Raw genomic sequence first — 20,443 nt, forward strand, 5'->3', positions numbered from 1 at the left:
AGGCTCTACTTGGTAGAACGGCTCTGGCGCTGTGGCATGTGCGTCAGTGTAATGACTCCGGGTGGACACATTACAAAGTTTGAAATTGCCAAAAAACTGAAGATTTCATACAAAGGTGTACACTACATTCTTCAAAGACAAAGGACAACTGGACAGGGACAGAAAGAGATGTGGAAGGCCCAGATGTACAACTAAACAAAAGGATAAGTACATCAGAGTCATCAGAGTTTGAGAAATAGATGCCTCACATGTCCTCAGCTGACAGCTTCATTGAATTCTACCCACTCAACACCAGTTTCATGTACAACAGTAAAGAGAAGACTCAGGGGTGCAGACCTTATGGGAAGAATTGCAAAGAAAAAGCCACTTTTGAAACAGAAAAGCAAAAAGAAAAGGTCAGAGTAGGCAAAGAAACACAAACATTGGACAACAGATAACTGGAAAAGAGTTTTATGAATCTTAACCCCATTGAGCATTTGTGGGATCAGCTAGACTGTTAGGTGCGTGAGAAGTGCCCGACAAGACAGCCATATCTATGGCAAGTGCTACAGGAAGTGTGGGGTGAAATGTCACCTGAGTATCTGGACAAACTTACAGCTAGAATGCCAAGGATCTGCAAAGCAGTCATTGCTGCACGTGGAGGATTCTTTCATGAGAACTCTTTGAAGTAGTTTAAGAAGTTCTGAACTTTTTTTTCAAATTGTAATAGTAATTTTTCATGTTATTAGTGTCCTGACTATACATTGTGATCAGTTGAATGCCACTTTGGTGAATAAAAGTACCAATGTCTTTCCATAAGAGGAAAATCTGTACGTTATTCCAAACTGTTGGCCGCCAGTGTATATACAGTATATACACTATATTGCCAAAAGTATTCGCTCATCTGCCTTTAGACGCATATGAACTTAAGTGACATCCCATTCTTAATCCATAGGGTTTAATATGATGTCGGCCCACCCTTTGCAGCTATAACAGCTTCAACTCTTCTGGGAAGGCTTTCCACAAGGTTTAGGAGTGTGTTTATGGGAATTTTTGACCATTCTTCCAGAAGCGCATTTGTGAGGTCAGACACTGATGTTGGATGAGAAGGCCTGGCTCGCAGTCTTTGCTCTAATTCATCCCAAAGGTGCTCTATTGGGTTGAGGTCAGGACTCTGTGCAGGCCAGTCAAGTTCTTCCACACCAAACTCGCTCATCCATGTCTTTATGGACCTTGCTTTGTGCACTGGTGCGCAGTCATGTTGGAACAGGAAGGGGCCATCCCCAAACTGTTCCCACAAAGTTGGGAGCATGGAATTGTCCAAAATCTCTTGGTATGCTGAAGCATTCAGAGTTCCTTTCACTGGAACTAAGGGGCCAAGCCCAGCTCCTGAAAAACAACCCCACACCATAATCCCCCCTCCACCAAACTTCACAGTTGGCACAATGCAGTCAGACAAGTACCGTTCTCCTGGCAACCGCCAAACCCAGACTCGTCCATCAGATTGCCAGATGGAGAAGCGTGATTCGTCACTCCAGAGAACGCATCTCCACTGCTCTAGAGTCCAGTGGCGGCGTGCTTTACACCACTGCATCCGACGCTTTGCATTGCACTTGGTGATGTATGGCTTGGATGCAGCTGCTCGGCCATGGAAACCCATTCCATGAAGCTCTCTACGCACTGTTCTTGAGCTAATCTGAAGGCCACATGAACTTTGGAGGTCTGTAGCGATTGACTCTGCAGAAAGTTGGCGACCTCTGCGCACTATGCGCCTCAGCATCCGCTGACCCCGCTCTGTCATTTTACGTGGCCTACCACTTCGTGGCGGAGTTGCTGTCATTCCCAATCGCTTCCACTTTGTTATAATACCACTGACAGTTGACTGTGGAATATTTAGTAGTGAGGAAATTTCACGACTGGACTTGTTGCACAGGTGGCATCCTATCACAGTACCACGCTGGAATTCACTGAGCTCCTGAGAGCGGCCCATTCTTTCACAAATGTTTGTAGAAGCAGTCTGCATGCCTAGGTGCTTCATTTTATACACCTGTGGCCATGGAAGTGATTGGAACACCTGAATTCAATTATTTGGATGGGTGAGCGAATACTTTTGGCAATATAGTGTATATGTAGTCTTATTTCAGAGTAACAAAAAATATGTGTGTTATAGCTCAAGCAGGGATAGGTTCTGTTCGTGTGCATTCAGTGATAGAGCACACAAATGGATTTAGCCCCTGTCGTGCTGATTTAACAGCACGTGTGCGGGTTTCATGGCTTGCCCCAGCTTGCGTTGGTGACTCTAGAGACCTTGTGCCAATAACACGCCCTCCGCAGCGGCGACGAGTAATTCTAATGTTTTCCCTTTCCTTTCGATGCTTTGGGGAGAAAGATATAGCTACAGGCAGAGCTCCAAAAAGGGGCGGGAGCACCAAACCGCCAAGCAAATATAAAGGGAGCCCCTAACCTAACCCTTTTCCTAACCCTAACTGTGTGTGGAAGAGGCGCTCCCTTTTGGAGTTGGTACAACTCCCTTTTGGTGTAACTCTGCTCCATTCTGGAGTAACCCCGCCCTCTTTTGGAGATTCTGCCTTCATTTTGAAATCTCCGGCCTGCAGTTATACCTTTTTAGATTTATGCACCTTCCATGGTGACTACGGGTTACAGGGAATGACGGTTCGATTTCAAGGTAGCTTAATATACGGCAACCACATCCAAAGAAGGCAGCAGGCATGCAAATTATTTATTTCCTCTTCGAACCCTGCCTTATGGACCACACGCACAGCCTGAACCTGTGGACAATGAGGCATAGGTAAATGCTCCTGCACAAGTAACGCTCCTAGCACACCTCACGTCTATAATGGTAGCTTACATATTATAAAATCATTCTAAATTGCTTTGCTGTACTGTGCTGTATTATATTTTTTGGTCAAGCAATGTACGTGTGTGCCCCGGTGTAGATGGCGTGCCCAAAAAAACTTTCAAAAGGCTGCAGGCAGTAACTTTGATTTTACTTTAAAAAATAAAAGCAATTAAAATTAAAGGGATAGTTCACCCAAAAAAATATATAATTCTCTCCTCATTTACTCACCCTTATGACATCTCAAACTCATACGACTTTCTTTTGTGGAACACAAAAAGATTACACCTTTAAGTTTAAATTTTGACTGTGCTGAATTTTTTTTTACAGTGTGTAGCAGTGATATTTCGCCTGATCGAACCCCTAAAAAATTAATTTCATTGGTGTAACCTAATGAATTCAGGTTGATTATGCCATTAAAAAAAATAATAATAATAATATATATATATATATATATATATATATATATATATATATATATATATATATATATACATATTATAGTTGAATTCAATAAAACCAGTTAATTTAGATGTTACTACATAATACTGTACAGCCAACAAAAGGACTACTGTATGTGCACACTGGAGTTTTCCTGTTTATCTTTTACCTTTTCTTTCTTTTCCATTTTCAAAATATTTTTTTTTTCTGCTGGTGGAAAAAGAACACAGACGCTCAATAAATCCAAGTATCGGGTTTTATATGCTGTAGCAGTATGAGCTACACCACAGGGAAACTCTTATAGGTTTTAAGGATTCATCCCACCCAAAGCTCTATTAATGAAATATGTTATTGTTCGAGTTTTTATTTTGATCATTTGAGAACAAAAACCTTAAAGTTGATGGTAGCTTTTTCTTACTTTTATGATTAATATTATTGCCCTGTAATTGCTTGTTGATTGTGTTGGAATCAACATGTTTCTGTGTGTATGTTTTGAGGAATTTATAGTGAAGAGGAAAATGCAATCAATTATACAGTATAACTGTTTGTTGTATTGTGTTTGTGTTTTTGTTCAGCTAATGGCAGTGAATTACACATCGCTAGCGTGCGTTATGAAGACACTGGAGCTTATACCTGCATCGCAAAGAATGAAGTTGGCGTGGATGAAGACATCTCGTCTTTGTTTGTGGAAGACTCAGCACACAAGACATGTAAGTGATGAAAGCTATTTCAGCACACATTTGGAATAATTTTTACTACACTGAAAAAAAAAGTGGTAACTTATTATTTAACATCACTGAATCATTAAGGTACACCAACAAATCTAATTCTAAGGTTACCACTTTTAACAGTGTAATTTTATACTTAGCAAAGTTACGTATATCTAAAAAAAAATCTAATTAAAATGTTTTGTTTCCAGCTTACTTTTGCCAGGAATAATTTTTCTGAGTGATAGTACAGACTGAGGGGGGAATTCACTTAGAATGAACTGCAACCAGTAAAAGCTCTGGTTATTTGCATGCACTGTCTGAGCTGGTTTAGTGTCCAATTCACTAAAGGAATAAAGGGGCAGTCACACTACTTCGCACTCCATTTACTCCCATTCAAATGAAACTGGAAATGCAACCTACTCTGAAGAAATGTTGTACTTCGCTGCATCTTAAAAGTCCAAGTTTGGTGAACTCTGTCCCCAAGTCCCACAAACTTGTTACTGAATGCAATTTTGAAGTGCCTCTTCTGAGCGCTGTTTAGCGGAGGATGCAGCAAACTACTGTTATCTGACACTTTGGCAGGAATTAACAGCATCACTGACTACTGTGATCCAGATACCTAAATGATATTTTTAACATGCCGAAAGTGCACTTGACAAAACCTGAATTCCATCTCCAGTTTGCGTTGGAATTCTGTTGTTGTTTATTTTGCGAAAATGACGACCTGACTGCTCATTATCCAGCTTATTACAAGACTACTTGCCAAATAAATAATGTACACAAAACATTGAAAATTGAAGAACATTCAAATTTAACCATTTAAATTATTTTATTAGCTTACTAGTAGAGATCGCAAAGTGATACGAAAAGTAGCAAAGATGACTCGCAATACCTGGATTAGCAATCTGATATGACTTAATCCCCGGATGAGTGGTTGTTAATCAGAATGTGAGATGGTGCCATTGACAAATCAGAATCAAGTATTCCAGAGAGCCGTTTAATTAGCCTGGTTATAATGCTCTTCTCCATCATTTTATTAATTACTGCTGATATGAAAATGTAAAAAAAAAAAACATCTCTTTAAAAAATATACAGTATATATATATATATATATATATATATATATATATATATATATATATTACCTCCTTTCATCAGGTGGTAAAAGGGAGATGTAAATTGTGGCAGGCAATATTTTTGAATGAAGCGCAATCTAAAATAAGCCTAATTTGCAAAGAAAGGAGGCGTGTTTGGACAGGAATGACAATGATATACTAATTTATTTATTTTTTTATTTTAGAGCCATTATAGAACCATTGATCACACCCCAGAGCCTAAACATAACCCTAACAATTTCTTAAGCATTGAAAAATGTAAGAGGCACATAAATGCAATCATAATAATTTATTCAGAAAAATGTCAAAGTTCAGTACAAAAGTAGTCCAAACGACAATGTGCTGCATTTGATGTGCTTTCTGATGGCATACCATAGCTTTGTGTGAGGTAGAGAGTGAAATTTAAGTTATTAATCACTGAAAATCATCTCCTGATCCTTTGCTGTGTCAAGATATGATTAACAAGTTATGTTAAATGAAAAATAAATACACAATACTTGGAGAAAAGTTTCAATGTGCTTTATTGGAACATTAATATTAGCCCAGGTCTATATTAAATTATTGTTTATCTTTTAATAAATGCCTGCATATTCTCTGGATTAGATAAATTACCAAAAAAAAAAAAAAAAAAAAAAAAAAAAAAAAGAAACATTAAATTAAATAAATAAATCACCAAATGAGAAACAATATTACCAAATGGAAATATAGATTGATAGATAGATAGATAGTTAGATACATACATAGATAGATATCATTAGGCTTATTAATAATTGCCTTTTCTTTACGCAAACTTAAATTAAGCTTGCCCTATAATTCTGTGAATGAAAAAAAAAATGGTTGAACGAAATACTAGCTTTTGAAATATTTAAAAGATTTTAAATTGACCACTCTCTACCTTGGCTCACGTTTGCTCAGCTTCTTCATCTGCAAATGTAAATTGCATAAATTACAGCACACAGATTATTTTTAGATGGCAATCAACTAAAGCCAATTATGCAATTTTAACAAATAAATAAGTTCAATTGGTGTTTTAGGTCGTTAAAAGATACATTTGATTTAATACGGGATATAATACAATTGAGATGCCAATGCATTGGACTAGAATGATGATATGATTATTCAAAATATTTGGTTGGAGAGAAAGTGAGAGAAAGAGAGAGATGTATTACTGACCTTTAGATTTTCTTTTCAAATGTAAACAGAACACTTTATAATGTTTCCTGGATGAAAACTTTTAAGATTCCATAACAAGCCTTTCGTCATGGAAATCACCTCCTAACTCGTGTTCTCTTTTGCCGTCATTAATTTTCAATATACATCTCTATATACATACAGTATATATGCATACGCTACCAGTCAAAAGTTTTGAAACACTCATTCGTTATTATAATTTTTTCACATTATAGAATAATAGCAAAGTCATCAAAACTATGGAATAACATAAATGGAACTATGGGAGTTATGTTGTGACTAAACAAAATCCAGAATATATCAAAACTGTGTTATATTTTAGCATCTTCAAAGTAGTCACCCTTTGCCTAGAATTTGCCGACATTTTCTTGACATTTTCTCAACCAACTTCTTGAGGTATCACCCTGGGATGCTTTTTAAACAGTATTGAAGGCGTTCCCATCTACATTGGGCACTTATTGGCTGCTTTACTATTTGGTCCATGTCATCAATTTCAAAATCTTTTTTTATTAAATTTTAGTTTTATAATTAAATAAATTAATATGGTGGCACAATTATTTTTGTCTACAAAACTAATTTCAAACATTTAAGCATACGCCTTCAGATCAAAAGATTTTTAATGAGAAACATTTCAGTCAAGTGTTTCAAACTTTTGAATAGTGTATACATGCTACATATTTTTCTCTTTTGATCGGATTCAAAAGACTTAAGTCACAAGTTAATGACAGAGACAGAAAAACATAATTCTGAGTTAATTCCCTCCACTAAATAACAAACAAGTTTTATGTGACATTTCTTGTAAAAATAGGTTTTTGCAGTGTTTGATATAACTTTAATCTAGAAGTTGCTAAATGATTGGTTCATGCTCTAACATTTTTGTGATATAAATGAAGAACAAAAAAAGGAATGAAAAGGACAGATGAAACTTGTTGCCAATAAATAGACAGTTATGGTAATATATGGTTTGTCTATGTCTATGATTCTTCAAGCGGTTTTGGTTATTTTGATATCTTTTATTATAAGCGTTTATTAGAATAAATGACAAATTTCGGAATAAATATTAGCTGGCTAGCTTGAATGATGTAAACACAAAACACTTTTAATAGCACAGATCATTGCAAAAGAATCATGATATAACTAGAAGATATCAATATAGCTTGCCCTATAAAGTAAAAAAAATAAATAAATAAAAAAATAAAAAAATCATATCCTTTCTATGAACTCTTCACCAGCTTTATCAAAAGTATTATAATAAAAATGCCATAACTCATCTTGTCAGTTAAACTGAAAGAAGCTTATAATGGAGAGGTGACACATTTGATAATAATCCCAAATGAAGAGGACAGTGGCTGCAATTTAAATAATCTAGAAAATATTTTTGTTGAATTCTGATGTTTTTCATGTTCGTGTTTTTCTCTGTCATTCACTAACATTCTTTGTCCTGTACTGTTTCATGCTGTCGGTGCAGTGGCCAACATCCTCTGGAGGGAGGAAGGTACAGCTATATGTTTGATATTTTGTATGATGTATGATAGATTGTATGATAGATCTATGTTATAGATGATAGTGCATAATATGAATATATAGGTGAGTGAGGTGAACATTCTGCCTTTTTAATGTTTTTATTTTTATTTTTTTAATGGGGGGTTAAATGAACTTAACTGTTCATTTAAGTTTTTAATGTCAATAAATTGTCACTTGTGCAACGTAATTTCAAATTTCTGACTGTCAAATAATAACATAAGAAGTTTTCAACTTCAACTTTTTAGATGTAAAATTCTCATCTAACACAGTTTTTCTGTGACAGTTTAAGATGCTCTTTAATGCCACAGCACAGGCTAAAATCAATTAAAATAATTTTGAGGCGGCGGGACACTCCAACAATAGCATTTCATTAATATGACCACAGTCAGTTCACATTATCTCTCCAGCTCATCATCCACCACATTCACTGAATGATCATAATAATTTTTACTGATTGAGAAGATTGTAAAATAATTCTCCAACAATGAGCGCTGATTAGTTGCAGCATTAAAGACAAGCGGTATAGCTTTACAGCACACATAGTTTACATGCAATTTTATTCTATTTTTTTTTTTTTTTTTTTACACCTCATGCTTTTTGACAACATGACAAGTCTGCAGCTAGCATCAGCATTGTGTGCCCACTAATTAGCAGCTGTTGTTTGCTGGCAGGTGACAGAACTGCAAATGTACTTTCTGGAGTCCTCTTAGGCTACACAAGTTGCAGGAGATTTTAATATTGTCTTACAGATGGACAATTGGATTGTTTGAGGCTGTTTTCTAATCCGACAGAGCCTGTTTTGTTTTGTGTTGTTTTCTTTACAAGAAGTGCATGAATAAAGCTATTCCCTCATGTGCTTGTTTGTTGTTGTAGGACTGAGTGTGGCAAACATGTTCTATGTGTTCTCCAGTGAAGGCATCACAATACTCCAGCCAGACAACTGTGAGATCCGCAGACATATCAAACGGATGGAGAGGATTCCGGGTAGTAATGTAAGACTTAGCGAAACTGAATGGCTGTGTCAGAATTTCCAAACTGTCACAGTATGTACTGCTTTTGATGAAGAACATACTTCTCGGTCATTAAAAAAGTATGTTCTTCAGGTATGTAGGTGAGTAGGATGAATACATTCCCATACATGCTTCATCCAGTGCTGTTTTTCACGGCATTGTCTCCAGACCTAAATGTAACAACAACCGCAAAAAAATAAAAATAAAAATAAAAATAAAAAAAAAATCTGGTTTTGTTAAAGTTAAATTTAACCACAAGGAACAAGTTTCATGATATACTGTATATACCATTTACAGTAGAAAAGAGCTTTTAGCATACTATATACTAAGGGTGTGCAGCGAAGCCATTATCTGTATTTGTATCTGTATCTGTCCATATGACAAAATTATCTGTCTCTGTATTCGAATAGAACAGGGTGTGGGTGGGGCTTAAACCGGAAGTGCGTCAAAACTAAATGAAAAGCCCATTTTTAAATGTTACTCTCACATTTATAGTTTCTATTAATAAAATATGCCTTGTATGTATTATGTCTTTTCATAATAGCCTAACAATAATAATATCATTATACAATTATTATTTTAAAAAATATATTATTTTATTCTTGCTGAATATATAGGCTACATTAACTGTGGAATATGTGATTAACTGTGGTTTCTCCTGGTATTTCTGATATTAATATCTGCATGAAACAGAATTTTTTTGTCTGTGCATGTATAACAACATTATTCTGGAAGCAGGAGTTGTCAAGCAAAATGTGAAATGTCAAGCACATATTTTGCAGTGAATACTAAATACAAATTCAAACATTAAAAGAAATGAAAATCAATATAGCCTACAAACAAGTGAAAATCTGTAAGTCTATTAGGAATTTTTGTGATAGGACACCATTATTTACTTAATAATAATAATAGGCTAATAATACAAATAATAATGTTACATTTATGTAGTGCCTTTCCAGAGTCCAATAACATATACCATTCTCAAATTTAGCACAGTTTAAAGAAGAAGAAGGAAAAAAAGAAGACATGTTTCAGTTTCTTCATTTTATATAAGGAGGAATATTCTTAATAGATTAATAGGCTACTCTATGGAGAATTTAAACCTTTATGGAGTATTTTAACTTTTTTTCTAAATAAAGTCTTAACTAGATTATTAACTTCAATCGCTGATGTGCATATAAATGTTGTCAACTTTAAGAGACGGATACATGTAGATGAGCTCCGACATGAAATCATCATTTTAGGTCAGGTATTTAATATCACGCTCAAGTTTAGGCTATAAACAAATACATGGGAATCACGTGTGAATCGTGTGATAGGTCACACTTTATATTAGGTGGTCTTAACTACTATGTACTAACATTAAATACATACAAGTTTATGTATTTACTGTGTAACTACATGTCATTCTGAAAAATTCCAACATTTGCTGCTACTGAGGTTGAGGTACGGGTAGGTTTAGGAGTAAGGGTAGGGTTAGAATTAGAGGTTAGAGTTAGGTTTTGGGGTAAGGGTTGGGTTAGCATTAGGGGTAACGTTAACAGTGTAACTACAAATGTAATTAATTGCAAGTACTTTAAATGTCATTACAATGCAACAGCATGTATGTACATAATAGGTACATTGTATCAAATGGTTAAATACATAGTAGTTAAGGCCACCTAATATAAAATGGGTCCATGTGATACATTAACAGACATTTCAAGAAGTGAAAAGTGTATATGATGTCATATCTTAGTTAATATTACACATGACAAGCTCCAGACATGCACAATTAACAGAGATCGCAAACTAAGTCGAGACGCGCCCATCCGATCTGAAATCACACCGTGTGCATTTCCATTCATAAGGTTTACACTTTAGAAATATTGGCTGCACAGATTCATAAATTTGTTGTAATTTTGGTTATGTTTATTTAAAATGGCACATCAAATAACTCCTAAACTTGTAGCTGGCCAATTGGATAGCCACCCGCAAAGTGTTTCCCAAACTAACCGGGAGTTAGTAAATACCGTTCATTTAACAGATTATAGATTGTTAAGATGTCAATGCAAGATTGGTGAAAAAAAAAAAAAAGCCATTATCATTTCCAAACTTAAAGAACAGCCAATAAACAATAACAGGGCGTAATTCAGCAACAATAATGGCTGATATTAGTCTATAATAATTAATTCTATAATGTTCACGAATCAAACATGTCATTAATCACAAAAATGTAATCTAATCCTAAACTTTTAAAGGATTTGTCGTCCAAGCAGATGCATCTCTCTTCTTGTTGTGATCATCAATAATTTTCTTGACTTCAGATGGAGTGGAGAACACCTTTGATTTACCTATGTGCATTACCTGAAGATTGGAGGGGTATACAAAAGAGTACTTGATATCTTGATCCCGCAGCATCTATTTCACACCATTTTAGGCAGTGCAGGTTTTCTGTAGCTCTGCGCTGATCCGGAAAGAAATGGATGCGCCGATTGTCAAAGTACACCTTTTTGTGTTCTCTTGCAAGTAAAAGGATCTTCTGCTTCTCTCTGAAGTTTAATAGATTCTCCATGGTTATTCGAGAGCCTGGTCTGTCAGAAGAGATGCTGCCAGTTCTGTGAGCTCTCTCGATAATTGGTTGAGATGGAAAATTCTCCGGCCCAAGGATTTCGGGAATGACTCCTTCCAAAAAAGTGGTCATGTCTTTTCCCTCAGATTTCTCCGGGAAGTTGACAACATTTTCAAACATCTGCTTATGTTCTCCAGGTCTTGCAGTTTATCTTTGAGGTAACTTCTTTCTCCATGTGGGAAACTACCGAGCGTCTTCCCACAGATTATCTTCTGTGGGGCTAACCTGAGTCTCGACCTCTACCACTTGTTTGGACAGTGTTGACATAGACGTTTCGATGTGGGTTGATTTAGACTGGATGTCATTGATCATCTTGTCAATTTGTGCTCTATTCTCATCTTTAGCGGCTTTAATATCTTTCCAAATTGTTTGAAAAGTCATTTCGCCATCAGGGTTTTCAGCCATGTTAGCCAATGAGCCTACTTTGTTAACAAAAAATAATGCAGGGTTATAGACAAGCATTATAACTAGCCAGAGGAGCACACTAAAATTATCTAATTTCTTATTACTTTTTTGTGAAATATGACATGGGTATGTTTTCAACAGTTTTGTGACATTCACAGACGATATCAGAGATTGGTTTAACTTTGTGTCCATCTTCTCCCCACAGGAAGAGCTGTGTTACAGAAGCAGAGGTGTGTCAGCACATGAGTGTGTGTGGGCATCTGCAGTCAGTGTGAGAGACAAGTATGTGTATGTGTCTCAACCGCTGCTCAACAGACTCCTGCTTATCGACACACAAGCTCAGAAAGTACTGCAGGTAAGAATTCATCCATATCCAGTTAGCTCAAATGACTTCTGTTTGAGAAACCTTCAATTGTCCTTATGGCTGGAGTCATGGCATAGCGATATGATGCACGTTCTAAACTTGTAGCTGGCCAGTTGGATACCCACAAGACAATTTTATTGCTCTTTCATAGCTCAGGCTATATTCTGGGTTCAATACAAGTTCAACTAAATTAACAGCATTTGTGACAATGTTGATTTCCACAAAAATAATCATGACATGCTACTAATTTATTTTATATTTAAAAGGGAATAATTGCAATCACAATTAGATACTTACAGTGGAAGTGAATGGGGCCAGCTGATAAATGCTTAAATACACATAGTTTCAAAAGTATAGTCACAAGATGTAAACATGTTAACATGATTTGTTTGCGGAAAAAATCACTTATTAACCTTATCTGTGTAAAGTTATATCACAAATTACAACTTTGTTTAATGATGACGCAACCCTGTAATCCCAGATATAATTTATACACAAATAAGGCAAGGCAACTTATACATGACCTCCATTGTAAGTGCTTCACTGTAACTACTTTTTTTTTTTTAATAAATGAGGGACGAGCAAAACTATTTTATTTTATTATTCCTGAAGGAAATAGCAATACTTGCAGTGCAGCAAAAGAATAAATAATAAAAAATAAACACTTTTCATCAAAGTGATAGTTCACCCAAAAATGAATTTTCTCTCATCATTTACTCACCCTTATGCCATCCCAGATGTGTATGACCTTCTTTGTTCAGCAGAACACAAGTGAAGATTTTTAGAAGAATATTTCAGCTCTGTAGGTCCATACAATGTAAGTGAATGGGTGCCAACATTTTGAAGCTCCAAAAATCACATAAACCAGCATAAAAGTAATCCATATGACTCCAGTGGTTAAATCAATGTCTTTAGAAGCAATATGATAGGTGTGGTTGAGAAACAGATCAATATTTAAGTCCATTTTTACTATTAATTATAGTATATAGTATAATTACTATATAATTATACTACATACTTATATGGACCTAAAGAGCTGAGATATTCTTCTAAACTTAATTTGTGTTCTGCAGAAGAAAGAAAGTCATACACATCTGGGATGGCATGAGTGTGAGCAGATGAAGAGAGAATTAAAATTTTTGGGTGAACTATTCCCTTAAGATGTTTAATTGAGGTGCATCACTGAAATATGGTATACATCACTCATATGGTCATATGGTATATTATTATTATTAATAATATCATTATTATGTGTGCATTTTTATTGAAACCTCATTGTTACATGTTACATGTAAACTTGACATATAATTGGAATGGTTGCGTACTTCCCTCTAAACAACTATATTAGCAGTTGCTATTGCACAGTAAATATGAATGATTTTCTTTCTGTGTGAATGGCAGGTTGTGGAAACAAACCCCATGCCTGTCAAACTCTTCTATGATAAATCACATGACCAGCTGTGGATTTTGAGCTGGGGAGACCTGCTGAAGTCACGTTCCACTTTACAGGTGAGCATAGGTACCTGTACAGTACACAGTATAATGCCACTCATTTATTACTGAACTTTTGTTTGCTGAGTGTTCAATTCAAACTGCAGTGAATATCCTATTGTGAAATGTTCAGGTCATATTTCACCTATACATATATATATATATATATATATATATATATATATATATATATATATATATATATATATATATATATATATATATATATATGTGTGTGTGTGTGTGTGTGTGTGTTAATTACTCTCATGGCCATTGAAAACAATATCACAAATATGTTGAAATATTGTTTATGAGCGATGGTTTTGGATCTTAAAGTTCAAGGGACCGAATATATATATTTATTTATTTATTTACCCTGTAACAGAGGAAAAGGAATGTGTTTTGAGTCTAAAGACCTGTTTGCCCTTAATAACCACAATACTTCATTTAACACGTCTTGATTTGAGATCAGGATCCTCAAATTATATATCAAAGCACCAGATTTCAGCGAAAGTCTGGAGGTAATATACTTGTGTTACATTGCATTGTGTTGAAGATAAGTCCTTGGGTTTGGTTCAGGGAGGTCTATGTTGAGTTTTTGGTCTTAAGGTTTCGATGCTTCTGGAGTGTCGATTTCGGCAGAAATCGATTATGCACGCTGGATCGATGATGAAAAGATCAGCTGAGCTTCGGAGACGGCTTCAGAAGAAGTTCTACATTCTAGTGACTTCGCAGACTTTGAAATGAGGACACCCGCGAGAAAACCCTTGGAAACTAGCGTAATGGTTAAATGAGAACTTGTCATGCTGGAATTTTTCCGGAGAGGAGAAGGACAGTTGTTGTTCGAAGCGGGAGATTTTTTAGTTGAGCTTGGCCGCACCCCAAAGGTGTCTTAAGCCAATCAGAAGTGTTTTTTGCTATGTCACATGGTCACCTCTTTCCCTCCTTCTTCATAGGTGATGTATGAGCATTGTTCTCAAGTCTTTCCAGTTTCCCGCTCGAAAAAGGGCAATGTTTAATCATACGTTTTAATATCATTCATATGCTAAGGTATATAATAACATAACCTTCATTAGCCTTCGAGACATGCAAAATGAAACTCAATGATAGTAAATATGACAAAAATACAAAAAAACAAACAAACAAAAAAAAAAAATTTGCACTGTACATAACAGATTTGTATTTGCACTGTACATAACAGATAACAGATTTGTATTAGATTGCACTACGTATGTGTATGTGTGTATGTATGTATGTGTGTGTGTGTGTCTGTGTGTGTATGTACGTATGTGTATAACTATTTTTTATTTTGTATTATTATCTATGTCTTGCTGCTGTTTTTTGTATTGTTGTACACTGGAAGCTCCTGTCACCAAGACAAATTCCTTGTATGTGTAAGCATAATTGGCAATAAAGCTGATTCTGATTCTGATTCTGATACTTTCACGAATATTCAACATGCTAGTCACAAAACGTATGAATACATGATTAAAAATCATAATGGTTAATTCATTGGTTTTACAACAAGGGTAAGGCATGACTATGTGTCATCGTATCACAATTTCCAGGGTTATTGTCAGGTTAAACCTTGAATGAGTGTTCTAGGCACTTTGGCAGATTATGTGCAGGATAAAATTATGGTAAAGTAAGTTTTGCGATTGTGTCCTGGATTAAGATGAGATGTCTTGATATGTGTATACATATGAAAGGTTCATTTTGTACATTTTGAAGTTATGAGCAGAGCATTAGTTTTGTGTCCCGCTAAAAAGATAATTCAAAGGGATCATTTCAAAGAAAGTCTGCTTTCTTCAAGTCTTCAAGTTCGTTTGTCTTGGATGAGTTTTTAGCATGTGATGGTCACGCGTTCCACAGGAAATGTCTCATGCTGCCTTATTAGTCTAATTTTTAAGTGTAGCAAATTGGTTATATCAAAGGACAAAGGAGTATCTTAGATTTCCATGGCAACCATGGGGGTTTCTTCAGAAGATAGTCTTTAAGTCATGTGATGATCACTTCGTGTGTGTGTGTGTGTGTGTGTGTGTGTGTGTGTGTGTGTGTGTGTGTGATCGGAGGCTTTTTCTGCCTCCAATCACTACAGTTATATTTGTTTATTATAAAATTATAAATTACAATAAAAGCATATTTTAGGAAAATTAAGATGCATTAATGCATTAGGAACTAACATTGAGCAATAAATTTTTCCAGCATTTATTAATCTTTGTTAATGTTAATTTATAAAGACGTTTACAATTGTTCATTGTTAGTTCATGTTAGTTTATAATGCATGTTAAAATTACTTTTAATTTTACAGATGTATTAGTATATGTTGAAAATAACATTAACCAAGATTAATAAATTCTGAAAAAGTATTGTTTATTGTTAGTTCATGTGAACTGATGTGGTTAACTAACGTTAATGAATACAGCCTAATTGTAAAATGTTACCAATGTACCACCACCATCGCTAACATGATGTATGAATATTTTGTAATTTAAACAATATTTATAAATATCATTATTTTTTGTATTGCGGTAATGAGAATCAGATTTTGGCATTACAATAATGGGAATTTGGGTAGAAAATGTACTTAAATATCATAAAAATGTTATTGTAACATTTTTAGTAAGATATGTAAGCTTCATTATTCTGTTTAAAAGAAAAAAAAAATATATATATATATATATATATATATATATATATATATATATATACTTTTTTTAATTTTTTTTTTTTGTGAAAAACAAAGTCTCAAAACAATAATAGTGTTCTTTCCAGGGGTTTGTGAGGAGATGTTTACCTGTGAACAGTCTGTATTTTTTAACATTAGGTGTAAATATGAGAGGTTTTGCTCAATAAATACATTTCTGCTTTGATTTTGGCTTGTTTAATTGAATGGGTGCTCATTAATTTCACTTTACTGTGAGTGTCGACTTCCTGACTATAGCTGTGAGTGAATTACACTCTTTCTGCTGTGTGTTGAATTTTGCCATGAAAAACTCTCTTTTCTATTTTTGTCTTGATATTCACTGTCCAAAGGTCCCACAGATGAGTAACACAGGGCCCCAAACAAAACAGAAATGAAAGGGATTTTTATTTAACAAATAAAATGATAATTCCTCCCTGCACACATGTGAATGATTCATGTTTTATTAAATTATAGGAAAGACCTCAGGTAACTATATTGCTTGTTCAGCACTAGCCTCAGTACGTGATGGCACAGAATAATGCAAGCGTTTGCTATGAATCACTCGGAAATTATAAAGAGCACTTTTCGAAGGAAGCTACAGGGGATAAGGATTCACACCGCAAATAAATGGCTTGATAATATTCTAATCATTTTGAAAGCAAGTAATTTACCCAGGCATGGGCAGTTTGTCGGGGCCTGAGGCAGTGCTCAGCTAGAGTTGTGAAACATCAAACTGAATTTTTTAAAGGCTCAACATAGTCAAACATCTGGAATTGGTTGTCAGTTTATTAGATCAAACAAATGAGGGCGAGTGTTGTGAGGGGAAATAGAGAAGCATTTATAATCTTGTCTGTTGTTCTGAAGTCATCAGATAAATAAAAATTTTCACAGGGAAAATCACAATTTTATTGTTTACATTCACAATGAACTGGTTTCAATCCATCCATCGTAACGGACTTATTGGGATAATTTTAGTAAATTCAGTCCTCAACTAAATTTCCAATCTCATTATATGTTTGTAACAGCTCTTGGGTAAACAACTAAACACAATACAATCACACTGACAGACATTCAGGCAAGAATCAACTATATAAAAAAGGTAGATTTTAACTGTGTTCTCAGAATGAGGAAATTTTGGGTAAATATCAGATTGGGGCAAATTGTCACGTTTTTATCAGGGCAATGTTATCACATGTTTTATACAGCATGTTATAATTATATAATTTGGTAATAAAATTTTTTTCCACAACAACAACATTGTTACAAAATAATAACTTTACATTTTTGTATATTTTGTATACCTTTTATATTTTTGCAGTTTCATACATTTTGTATTTCAGACTTGTATGACAGTTTAAATTATTGCTGAATATCCATTAATACATTTTGAATACAGATATATTTTTTATATATAGGGGTTTGTTACTTTATTTCATATTTCAAAACTGGTTTTATCTTCCCATATCAATGTCAATAAACAACTTGTTCCAAACTAAACTAAATGGATGGTTTTACTGGTCAAAGGTCAAAGTTTTATAGAAGGCAAAAGACGCTGTGATCTTGACCGTTGCTGGAGTGCGCAGTCCGTAAACCAGGCCCGGTTCTACAGGGGTGCTTGAGGGTGCTGAGCACCCTCAAACGAACATTAGAACAACCTCAGTTGAATGTGTATGCCTAATAATACTGTACATTGGCAAAGTAGATTTCCTTGAATCCCAGTGCATACACAAAATCCCTGCATCAAAACTAACAAACATGTTTTATTTTGCAAATCAGTGTCCTAATTAGCAGCACAGCATTCTGTTTTCAACGTACATATAAGCATTTAATTGGTTACGACCTCCGCTTGCGCTTACAGAATTCATAGCGGAATTATCGCACTCAATCACCACCTGCTGCATCCATCCAATTTCTGCTTCGGGATAAAATGGCCCATAACTGCTGGTCTAGGATCAGTTTCCCAAAGCCAAATCAAAACATTAACTATTACTGAAACGTGAAAACGGTTCGGGTAACATCTTTCTTCCGACATCACTTGCTGCATTCATGTGCAGTGTAAACATACTGTAGCTATTAATAGTTGTGAAAAAAAAAAAAAAAAAAAAAAAAAAAAAAACTTTTCTTAAACAAATGCGGTGTATTTAAAGTTTTGGTCGCATTAAACAAAAATCAAGTGATTTTGATCTGGGACTGGGCCTTCTGTAAACAGTCAGGAATAATTACTGAAATTAAATATTTGCACAGGATTAAAGTCACAGAGAAGCTCTGGTAATTATTACATTACTTCACGTCACCATATTAATCTAATCCTGTCTGAATAGGGCTTTTGAATACCAAAAGGGGTGTTGATATATGATTAACAGTAAAGACAGTAGGCAAACCTTTAGAGGCATGATCAATTTGTCATAACTGGTCAGTATCACTCCAGGAACTAAAAACATGTCCATTCTCAAAGCACTGAAATGAGATCACACTAGTCCTGCTTCTAAATGTATACGTATCACTTATTTACTGCTTTCAAATCTATTCCTTCTGAAATCTTTGCATGTTCTTTTTTTTTTTTTTTATAAATTTTCACTTTTAACCTTTTTTTTAGGTGATCTCTTCTGCAAGCTTGAGCGACCAGCATCAAATCATCCGTACTCTGTATGAAAGAGTGAAAGATTTCTACATACCCCCCACCAACCTGATCATCACTCACGTAAGGTACGAGGTGATCGTCACTGATCAGTGTGCATGACAACTTTAGCTTTTTGACATAATTCTTTCAGAAATGGGACCTGAGCAAATTACAGTTATAATTAAAAGCCAACCACTTCATAAATCTCCAGATATAATATTAACCTGTCTTTGACCATTGTCATCTCAGGTTTGGCTTTGTGTACTTCAAATCAGAGGCTGCAGTGCATAAAATTGACCTTGAGACCTTCCACCTCGTTAAGAACATCAGTCTTCAGAACTACAGCTGTATCCCAGCCAGCATGGCCTACACTCATTTAAGTGGCTACTATTTTATTGAGTGCCAAGTCAAGAACAATTCCAGTCCGAATGTGCAGCTTCTCATTGACAGCGTATCCGATGCAGTCATTGGACCCAACCCTAACATCAACGGCCAGCCGTTCATATCTCCAGATGGTCGCTTTATCGTCTCCACGGATAAGCGATGTGGCAAACTCCAAGTTCAGACTGTTTCTTTTCAAGGTGAGCTTCAGAAAAGCTATGAATTGGACTTCTTGTTTCCACTCTCAGACTTGGAGTTTCATCTGTCTTTCACAGAGTCCAACCAGTATGTGGTTGTGGCCTCTTCAGCTCAGAGTACAGAGTTGCTCTTCTCTGACCTGTCAATGGGAAACAGTAAAGTTTTCAAGAACCTCAAGGAGCCGATTCCAGTCACTGCTTGGCCATGGGGAGACACCAATAGGGTTGTGGTGTCCAGTGGGGTGTTTGGACGGTACTTGGTCACATCGTCGGCTGAGTCTCTGTTTGTTATAGACAGCAAACAGAGCGGCCTTCACTGTGAGGTGTCAGACATAAAGAGAGGGAACACGGTGGTTTGGGTGGGGGAGGTATGAGTCTAGTACTGCTGGCCGGTTCTATAAATGATTGTGTCAGCTGACTGGGCCAAAGCTCGGGAAAGCCTTTAAGGGATGTGAATGGACTCAACCCTAGTAGTGAGTGCAATTAACACACATGCGGGTTTTTAAGTATACATATGACACATGCACATACATACAGCGATAAACCACAATATTAAAACCACCTGTCTAATATTGTGTAGATGCTCCTCACGCTGCCAAAATAATGCCAACCCGCATCTCTATTGCTGATGCTATTCTTCTCACCACAATTGTACAGAGCGGTGTAACAAAACTTCACAGAAGAAGGGAAGGAGAACACAGGGAAGCGGGTTTTCCAGGCTCAGGTAAGACTTTTAATCGGCCACTTCAATGCTTCACAACTTTACAAACTCATCAGCTTCACAGGCATGTAGACTTTTAAACACATTAGCTTCACAAAATACAACAGATTAAATGCAATAGCTTCAGGAACACCATGGCC

General features: G+C 35.6%; 1 protein-coding gene across 1 annotated transcript in view; it reads left to right on the top strand.

The window, feature by feature from the left end:
- Positions 1 to 19,956, top strand: part of LOC127429129 (follistatin-related protein 4-like) — a 503,881-nt gene extending 483,925 nt beyond the window's left edge. Inside the window, exons 10-16 of the mRNA XM_051677965.1 lie at positions 3,853 to 3,987; positions 7,762 to 7,788; positions 8,691 to 8,809; positions 12,049 to 12,198; positions 13,609 to 13,716; positions 18,981 to 19,090; positions 19,254 to 19,956. Coding sequence (XP_051533925.1) covers positions 3,853 to 3,987; positions 7,762 to 7,788; positions 8,691 to 8,809; positions 12,049 to 12,198; positions 13,609 to 13,716; positions 18,981 to 19,090; positions 19,254 to 19,956 — 1,352 coding nt within the window. The remainder of the gene's footprint in view (positions 1 to 3,852; positions 3,988 to 7,761; positions 7,789 to 8,690; positions 8,810 to 12,048; positions 12,199 to 13,608; positions 13,717 to 18,980; positions 19,091 to 19,253) is intronic.
- Positions 19,957 to 20,443: the final 487 nt, after the last annotated feature.

The sequence above is a fragment of the Myxocyprinus asiaticus genome, chromosome 38 (assembly GCF_019703515.2).
Source record: "Myxocyprinus asiaticus isolate MX2 ecotype Aquarium Trade chromosome 38, UBuf_Myxa_2, whole genome shotgun sequence".
NCBI lineage: Eukaryota > Metazoa > Chordata > Actinopteri > Cypriniformes > Catostomidae > Myxocyprinus > Myxocyprinus asiaticus.